Raw genomic sequence first — 10000 nt, 5'->3', positions numbered from 1 at the left:
GACTCGATTACTGTAATGCTCTTCTTTATGGGCTCCCTAAATATCTTGTTGACAGGCTACAGCACGTTCAGAATTCTGCTGCTCGTGTTGTTACTTTTACAGGGAAGTTTGATCACATCACCCCTGTGTTGATTGATCTTTATTGGCTTCCTGTATACTATAGGGTTATCTTCAAGTTGCTTCTGCTCACTTATAAGGCCTTAAATGGTCTGGCTCCTTGCTATCTGTCTGATCTTCTTTCTTATCGTTCCTCTTGCTACTCTCTCCGCTCTGTTACAAATAAACTTTTTGTTGAACCTAGAGCTAAGCGCACCACTTACGGTTTTCGGTCCTTTTCTTTTGCTGCTCCGAGACTTTGGAATAGGTTACCTTTGAATATTCGTTCTTGCTCCTCAGTTGCTAGTTTTAAAAGCAGACTCAAAACGTTTCTTTTTACATTATTTCTTGATAATAAGAAATTTAATTAGTTATTTGATTCTTTTTAATCATTTTCGTTTTTTATCGCCTGGTTTGATATTTCTTTCATCATTTGATTTTATCATTATCATTTCAATAATTGTTGTTTGAAATAATAAGAATATTTTTATAGATCGTTTTTAGAATTAATAATATTTATTGTATAATAATATTCCATAGAATTTAGTGTTTTTAAATCGTTTTTTTTTTATTGAAATTACTGTAAATTGTAAAGCGCCATGAACAGCGATACATGGATATGAACACTATATAAATAAAGTTATCATTATTATTATTATTATTATTATTATTATTATTATTATTATTATTATTCAGAGTCCATTGAATGCAACAGAGTATGTACTGTTCCGTGGTCGGTCTAGAAGTAGTCTTTTAAAGAAACTACTTTGGCATTTATCCTGAACAATTGCTTCAAGAAAATGCCCCAGAACAATAAAGGATTTACCTGCCACCATATTTAATAGAGAGGAATGGTTATGAAACCCGACGAATTTCTTTGTTGTATGTTTTTGTTCCCTTTTTTGGCCTTAATCGTGGAAAATAGTTGTTTACTCTGTACTGAGAAACTAACCAATATAAACGTGTTGGTTACATAATTCATGCATAGCGCAAAACAAAAGATTGTGCACGGTCGTAGACTTTCCAACCTAAATCTTGACATCTTTGTTTGCTCCTTTGATGTTTGCCGAGCTTCCAAACCATTCTCCTCTATTAACTACACAATGTAGACGCACAATCCATATTCTGGATGACATAAAAGCTCCTTGAACGTTTTTCTGTCACTGGTTGCTGCTTTCTCCATTTGTGTCCCTGGCTGAAATCCTAAAAACAGCTCAAATGCTTCATCAAATGTTATGAATGATTGTAGCCTACCATTTTCCTCTGTTTCGCCTTTAGTCCATTAAGACGTTGGATGTGCAACACATCCTTGAGGAGGCCAATTTCATGTTGCAAACATGAATAGTTGTGCAAACGCTTTTTAATTTATAAGTCATCTTCCGCCTCGTTAGTTATGTAGAGGTTTTTCTGTAGCTTATTGTACTCTTTTGATAGTTTTTTCTAGGTGTTGCCTTTGTGTTAGTCTCGCAATTAGTTGGTCTTGTTTTCACGTAACACTTATAAATTTTTGTCCCACCAGTTTTCCTATAAATTGTACGGCTTAGTTTAATGCAAATTTGGGAGGTTGCACGTTGTTTTGGTGAGAGTACTGCGAGATGTAGACTACTTAGTGCCTTTTCCTCAAGAAACCGTCTAGAACCGGGTCAATTTCAAGTTGTAAATAGTATCGTGTGTACAGAATTTATGGAGTTTTCTTCTTTTCAGTATGTTGATCTTTGTTTTGTAACGTAAGCCGCAGACTGTGTTGACTGAGAACGGCCGAGTAAATGATTATTTGAGGTTTATGTCCGTACCTGTGTTCAGACGTTTGAGTTCGTATAGCGCATGACTGTACATCGTTCTAGACCATTTATTGCAGTATGGATGCGACTGAGGTGACAGCAGAAGTGTTTCAATGATTTAAAGAGAGAAGAAAGGTTACGAAAGCGTCCGTTACAAGAAGGATTAATGACATTGAGAAGCTTTTGTGTGTGATTGGTAATTTTGACGAAGTTATTGCAGCGGAAAAGGTTCTTGATGAAGGGATGGAGAGATTTTATCGCGCACATAAGGATTATCATCAAGTACTACAAACGGTTGAAGAGCGTCAGATGTCAATTATGTATCTCTGAGATCAAGTTAAGCTGTATCAAGATTTTAAGGAGAGAATTAACCGGTACTTAGAAATTTCGAGGCAAGTCCTAACACCAACCGAGCGTGGTGGTCACCATTTTACGGACACTGTCAGTTGTCTTGATCCAAGAGTCGGTAAAGAGTTGCAAGTAGTAGGGTCCCAAGTAGAAGATCACATTCAGCCTCACGATTCTGTTAGCCAAATCGCGTTAAGGCCAACCGGTAAGCCACAACCACATGTTTTGCAATCGCGTTCTGGGTCGGGTACCGCCAGTGTTTCAAGGGCTTCTCAGCGTTCTGCCGCTGGAGAAAGAATTATGCTTGCTGTGGAGAAAGCTGCGATGATTGTTGAGGCTTCCTTGTTGAGTGAACAAGATTCACTTGCACAGGAAAGGCTACGTTTGGAACAGCAGGAAAGACTCCTAAAATTAAAAACTGAGATCGCTAAGACAGAAGCCAAAGAAAAAATCTATGAGGACTTTGAAGTTACTGATGATGAATATTCTAGTCAAATCCGTCCGTCGTCTGGTCAATCGGGTGTTAAGATCGAGCCTTCCTTCCTTATTAGTACACCAGGTGTTTCAAGTGATGAGAGACCTAGTCTTAGTCAGCCACGTAATGAAGCTCTTTTTACCGATCCACGCCCTCGACAAGGGGTGCTCCAATCGCCAGAAAAAAAGCCTTTACTCCCTTAAAGGAATTGCGTTCTGGGTTGAGTACCGCCAGTGTTTCAAGGGCTTCTCAGCGTTCTGCGGCTGGAGGAAGAATTATGCTTGCTGCGGAGAAAGCTGCGATGATTGTTGAGGCTTCCTTGTTGAGTGAGCAAGATTCACTTGCACAGGAAAGGCTCCTAAAATTAAAAACTGAGATCGCTAAGACAAAAGCCAAAGAAAAAATCTATGAGGACTTTAAAGTTACTGATGATGAATATTCTAGTCGAATCCGTCCGTCGTCTGGTCAATTGGGTGTTAAGATCGATTACTAGAATTACTGTAAGTAGTCTGTCAGATTTTGTTTTCACCACAACATCGATACTGAAGTTTTTGGCTTGGAAGCGGTCAAATCAAATGTATAAGTTATGTTTTCAATAAGTTTTTGCTTGTGTTAAGGAAATAAGGTTTTTTTGCTTCTTTTAATTCTCTAGTGACATTTGAAGAGTTTCAGAAAACAAGCTAGTGTAATCAAGGATATGGCAGAAATTACGCCAGTAAGTTGTACTAGAAAGCGCTCAATGTCCAGCTCGATACAGAAACCTAACTGGAATAGGTGCCTTTGTCATGTAAATGAAAATGTTCAAGGTCAATTAACAGCATTTACTACCAAAAGCTGGGAAAAGTTTGAAAGCTGCTCGACTCGGAGAAGGGATGAAATCTGGTTGATAATGAAGGACTACGGGAATGAGGGTCCAAAAGGGGGATATCACCGGCAATGCTACCAAGAATACACAGACATAAACAAAGGGTCTAAGGAGGAACAAAGTCATTGCAATACCAGAGAGGATCGAGATGGAGAGTCTCTTGGGCTGTCCAATGGCATTGAGCCTTCGTGTAAGAGGGTCTGTAGGTCACAACTTCAAACATTTGACATTGATAAATGTGCAATTTGTCAGAAGGACAAAGTCAAGAAAGCCTACGGCAAAGGAGCGAGAACAAGAGAACCTCTTACACTAAACATTAGTGAATTTGGTAGTGCCACTTTGATAAAAGCAGCCCGGATTCGGAATGACAGCCGCATGCTATTGCACATTGATGGACGAGACACTGTAGCTATGGAGATCAAGTATCATCGATCGTGCTACAAAAATTATGTCCACCCAAAGCAACTGGCTAAGTTAGAAGAGCAGAATTGTCAAGAAGAAGATGCTGGAACTGAGGGTTATGACAGAGCATTTGGTAAAGTCAAAGAATTTGTTGAAAAAGAAGTCATCGCTGCGGCAAAAGCCATTCCGATGTCAACCCTTATTGAAAAATACACTTCCTTCCTTACAGAAGAAGGAGTAGATGTAGTGACGTACAGGTCCACTAAGCTGAAGAACCGGCTTACGCGTTTTTTTGGAGAACGACTGTCCTTTCATCGACCTTCGAACCAAAACGAATCAGAATTAGTCTATGGTTCGCACGTCAAAACAGGAGAGGTGGTAGAAACTGTGTTCAAGAGTACTACGTCCGTTGATGAAGAGCAAATGGCAAACAGTGACAGTGAGCCGGATTTAACAAATGCACAAGACGAAGTAAGCCGTCAAGTTTACCATACGGCTAAAACAATACAAAAGTTAGTTGCCAACATGAAACCAACAATGCCATGGCCACCATCATCAGAAGATTTAGAGTGTGAGATTGAGATGGTACCTGATCTGCTCTACAATATGATGGCATGGATTCTATCAACAAAGTCCGAATATTCTGTTGAAAGAGTTTCAGACATTTCACCGGAGGTCCATCGCCTCGCCCTCTCTCTTTCTCAGGATTTGATACATTGTGCAACTCGTGGACGAATAAAAACACCAAAACATGTCGTCCTGACGGGGAATGTTGAACTGATAACCATTCTAAACAGATTTGGACATGGTTTATCATACTCCCAAATAGAGGAAGTGGAGACAGCTCTGTCAGAGATGCAGATTGCAAAGCGACAGAATGGGGTCTTTGTACCAAGTGTCTGCTACCCTGATGTACCAGGCATTTTCTGCTGGGATAACAACGACCTACAAGAGGAAACCTTGTCAGGTAAATTGTAGTCCAAATTGAGAGTAAACTACTCATACACTTTGTTTTAGCGTATGAGAAAAACGTTTCCAATCTGTAACTAGAAAAGCTATGAAAAGTAGTCTTAAAAGTAGACTTGAATAGTTTCCGTTCTTGACCAATTGGTTAGGTAGTTTAAAATATCAACCAAAAGCCAGGATTTGTAGTATTGATTTAAGTCCTTTTTAGTATTGATTAAGGCACGTCTTTACATCAATATTTTTTCTGTTATTTGCTCTGCAGGTAAGGGAACGACTCATTGCACTAATGGCATTGTTATTCAACGCAAACCTCTTGGCTGTGCTCTACCACCTGAAACTTCCAATAACCAGAATCGCTCCAAAAAACGTTCTATTTCCTGCATCTCTACTGACGTACTTCCATATCATTCGGGACCTCGACAGGGACCTGATACGCTCGAAATTGATCTCACCAATATTAAACAAGCCTCCCCGGAAATTGCAGCTTATGCACGGGTCATCGACTTTGGCTGGATACTCTGCAGAATGCCAATCAAAGACACGCTATTTTCATTGGAAGATTATCAAAGGCAGGTTATACCAGCGTGGTCGGGCTTCAACATCAAACTACAGGAGGACAGTGTCCCACATGAATGTTCAGTTGGCTATTGCCAAGTTATTGAAGCCAGTCCCACAGAACTTCCCACAGTGTACACAGTGTTGCAAAGATCTTTACAAATGGCTAACCAGCTAGGGCAACATGATGTAATTGTTGTTTTCGATCAAGCGATCTACGCAAAAGCACTTGAAGTACTATGGCAGAACAAGGACCAGTTTCAGCGATTGGTTGTCCGGATTGGCTCCTTGCTGCTATTGGCAAGCGATTCGGAGATGCTGGCCTTGCAGATGTTTTGGTTGAAAGTGGTATCGTGGGCTCAGGATCTGTGGCTGGGGTTATTGAAGGTCGTCACTACAACCAAGCTGTACGTACACATAAGGTACACATAGCTTGATTAGGTCTTTATAGAGCTGAATGGATAATATCTTGATGATTCCTACAGGATCATAACTTCACTTTTTAATCGATGCTACGTAAATAAAATAAACAAATTTTTTGAAACTTTTGTTATTTTAGATTGTATTTGAAGCAATGCACCGACTACAATGGATGGGTTTCAAGTCATGGCTGCAACGTAGTGGTCACCGTGGTAACCGCATGATCCTTGTCAGTGCCATAGAGGACATCCGCAAAGAGTTTAGCACAGAGAAATTTAACAGGCTGCTGTGCATGCCGGATTTCCTAGAAATTTTCAATCTTTACAAGGAATGCTGCAAAGAAGACAATGGTCCGCTAAAGGTGTTTTGGAATAGCTACCTGGAGATGGTGGAGGTGCTGATAAATTTCGTAAGAGCAACCAGGGAAGGGAACTGGGCTATGCATCTTGAAGGCATCAAGGAGATGCTACCATGGTTCTTCGCCTACGACCATACTAATTATGCTTGTTACCTTCCAGTGTACTTAGCCCACATGATGTTGCTACCAGACACTCACCCAGAGGCACATACCCTCCTCTTAAATGGTGATTTTGGAGTCCAACGAACAACATTACATGGATTTTCACAGATACCGGTAGATCAAACAATTGAGCAGACCCTGAACAGAAGCACTAAGACAAAGGGAGGAATTGTTGGGTTCAGCCTGAGGAAAGGTGCTGTACAGCGATGGATGATTACTGCTCACTCCCGTGCTGCTTTCGTAGACAAGTGTCGGAAGATGACAACAAATGTTCAAGAATGCCAACGCAGACAGCACAAAGAGGCAAGCCCAGCTCGCATGAAAAGAGATGAGGACGACGTAAAGAAAGTTTTTGAAGTAATCAGTAACTGGCGCAACCCGTTTGAACCATCTGAGGAACTTCTTAGTCTTAGTTCTGGGTATGTTGCCAGTGAAAGTATGAAAGCCGACCTGCTCCTGGCAAAAGAGAAGGGCACAACAGCTTTGACGGCCTTTGTAGAAGAAAGACTGGTGACAAATTCAACAGGATTCTTTCAAACACTCCCCAAACTAAAGCTAGGAAGTTTCCGTGATGCACAGAAGAAGACCTCTGTAACAGCAGGAGACAGGAACTTCATAATCAGAGCAGACAGGAACTTATTTGCCCGCCTTCTAGTCATTGGACAGAGTCGCCAGATGGACCTCAAAGATTTGCTGAGTCACGAGCTTGGTCCCCTTCCATGGTCGTTGGCTTCATCCAATGGTTCATTAGCCAAGACAAACAAAGCAATTCTTTCAAAGCTACTCGAAAATGGAGTAGAATGCCTGCCGACTTTGCCTGATCTGACAACAGCTGTCATCATAGACGCCATGGCGATGCTGCAGACGCTAGTAAGGATACCTGATAGATTTTCTGAGCTGGCAGACATGGTGATGACCAGAATTCTGATAGAGGCAGGAGAGGCAGCAAGAATCGACTTTGTTGGAGATCAATATCCAGCTAACTCAATTAAAAACACCGAGAGGAACAAGCGAGGCAGAGATGGTGAGATAGTCATTAACATTACCAATGGTCAACAGTTCTGCCCTCGTCAGTGGAGAAAGTTCATGGCAAAGGGAAGCAACAAAACCGGTCTCTTAAACTTCCTTGCACGTGAGTGGTCACAAAATGCGGTTTACGCTGAGAAAATCAAAGAACGCACTCTCTTTATCACTCATGGAGACAATTGCACCAAACTCTCCGCCTCTGATGGTACAATTACTGCATGCACAGTCTTGGAACTTTGCAGCAATCAAGAGGAAGCTGATACCAGGATGCTCCTCCACGCAAAGCACGCTTCTCAAAATGGACATCAGTACATTGCTATAAGGTCATCTGATACAGATGTAGAAGTTCTAGCTTGCTATTACCAAGCTGTCATTGCTGCTGACATAACACTGATCAGCGGCACTAAAAGCAGATCTCGCATTGTGAGTATCCGAGAAGTATGTGAAAAGCTTGGCTGAGAGATATGTGAAGTACTTCCAAGCCTACATGCCATAACCGGTTGTGATAGTGTCAGTGCCTTTGCTACCAAAGGAAAGAAGAAAGCACTTGATATTGTGCAGTTGAATCCAGCTCTGAGGCAAATTGTCAGTAGTCTTGGTGAGAGGCTCCCTCCTAATGAAGAAGATTTAAAGAAGATGGAACGATTTGTTTGTGCCTTGTACAATGACCCTAGATGCAATGATGTAAACGAACTCAGGTACAAGTTGTTTTGCAAGAGCAAAAACCTGCAGTCACACCAGCTTCCACCAACAAAAGGAGCTCTGACATACCACCTCAAGCGTGCTAACTATCAGGCCTTCCTCTGGAAGCATGCCCTCGAGACACAAACGGACCAGGCGCCCGATGGCCATGGTTGGCAGATGAAAGAAGGCCAACTGGACTAACCAGGCACCAGCCCCCAATGCTGTGATGGAGCTTGTAGGCTGCGGCTGCAAAGGATTGTGTCAAACACGACGCTGCTCTTGTGTTGACAATGGTCTTCCCTGCACTGAGGCATGTACATGCCAAGATAACTGTGTCAATTGTGTTAGCAAGGAAGATAGTGAAGATGTTGATGATAATGATGACGATACCGAAGATAAAAATGACAGTTAAATTCAGATTTGGTGACGCTAATTAGTATCGGCTGTCTAATTGACGTATTTAAATCTATGAGTTGAATGATTACAAAAATGTAATTTGATCGTATAACTTAAAAGTAGTTTTTGGTCAGAAAAAAGCCGGTTGTGAAATGGAAGGCCAAGTCATGAGGATGTAAGGATCTTTTGAAATCGCAAATGCTTCGATGGTCATCATCAAAACAAAAACAGTGTAATGTACGAGTATTAGAAGTTCCGTAGGCAACTCTTGCCATGGAAACTGTATAAACAGCTACTGTGATACATAACCTTTTTGTTATCATAATAAAAATCGGCAAATTCTATTACAAACTCATTTCATCGCGTTCGTTAGAACGCATCCTAATCTGGTGTTCCTGTGGCACTAAGGCAGAAATTTTCGAGCTATCATGGGCGATTGCAGATTAGCCGCCCCTATTAATTTTTTTTAGGGGCACCTCGGCCGGGAAGCTGGACTTCTTTTGACTTGAGGAAGTTCCGTAATTTTTCCGTAAGTGACGAACGCTGATCCATAATCAATGATTACCACTAGTTTCTGAAAGATATTAATGTTTAGAGGTCACAAAGCTCTTCCCCCACCCCACCCCCACCTAAATTTGTATTTACCTGCAAGGGCTTCAGTTATGCAGTATTCCCGAAAAATGTCAGGACAGTAAGACCAAACATTTCTGTGCTTCCTTCTCAATTCCTTGTTTCCAAAAAACACTCACTAGTACAAAGTAAACGGTAAAAGTGAGAAGTGTAGCCCAATGCGCTATTTAAACGTTGACGGTTGTCATGGCAACTGAAGAAAACATATTCGATGAGTTTGTTTCATAAAATATGGTGAGGTTAGTATTTTTGCCCAGTTTGGTGTAAAACCGTTTGGTATTTACACAGAAAGTTATCTTTTGCAATTCTTGTACATTTGGGAAGCGCAATTTGTCCTTACCCAACCCCCCTCAGAAACAGTTGATTTTCTCACTTAAGCACAGGTTACATAAAAAGTAACAGGTGGATTATCAAAATATGGAAATCAAGCTTTAATTTGATACTAAATTCACTATGTCTTACGGGGGGTGCTACGAAAATTGATTTTTAGCCACATTTCAGGACTTGGCTCATGGACTACTTTGTCTGATATTTGCTCATCATTTAAAATACTGTAAAATTCTTCTTTAGGTGGTAGCTTTTCATTAAATTTATCAAAGCTATCCATGAAGTCGTATGGATATACTCCTTTTTGAGACATTAAATCAAGCTCTTTACCTTTAAATTTTTGAGAAGTATATATTAATGCTTCTTTTGGTAGGTTGCTAACTACTTTATTAAGACTTGAGCTCATAAATTGGAAACTATCAATAAAGGTCAAATGATTACCAAGCATGAAAGCCATGTATTTCTCCATGTTATTAGGAATTACATTGATGTTCATTTGACACTTTTCA

General features: G+C 40.7%; 1 protein-coding gene across 1 annotated transcript in view; it reads left to right on the top strand.

The window, feature by feature from the left end:
• The window catches only part of LOC138002400 (uncharacterized), a 4996-nt gene extending 2093 nt beyond the window's left edge, over nucleotides 1-2903 (top strand). Inside the window, exons 2-3 of the mRNA XM_068848447.1 lie at nucleotides 1-207; nucleotides 2209-2903. The exon at nucleotides 1-207 is cut by the window's left edge and continues 1105 nt beyond it. Of these exons, the coding sequence (XP_068704548.1) occupies nucleotides 1-207; nucleotides 2209-2903 (902 nt within the window). The remainder of the gene's footprint in view (nucleotides 208-2208) is intronic.
• The last annotated feature ends 7097 nt before the right edge of the window (nucleotides 2904-10000 follow it).

This window comes from Montipora foliosa, chromosome 5 (assembly GCF_036669935.1).
Source record: "Montipora foliosa isolate CH-2021 chromosome 5, ASM3666993v2, whole genome shotgun sequence".
NCBI lineage: Eukaryota > Metazoa > Cnidaria > Anthozoa > Scleractinia > Acroporidae > Montipora > Montipora foliosa.
This window is presented reverse-complemented; position numbering and strand designations above follow the sequence as displayed.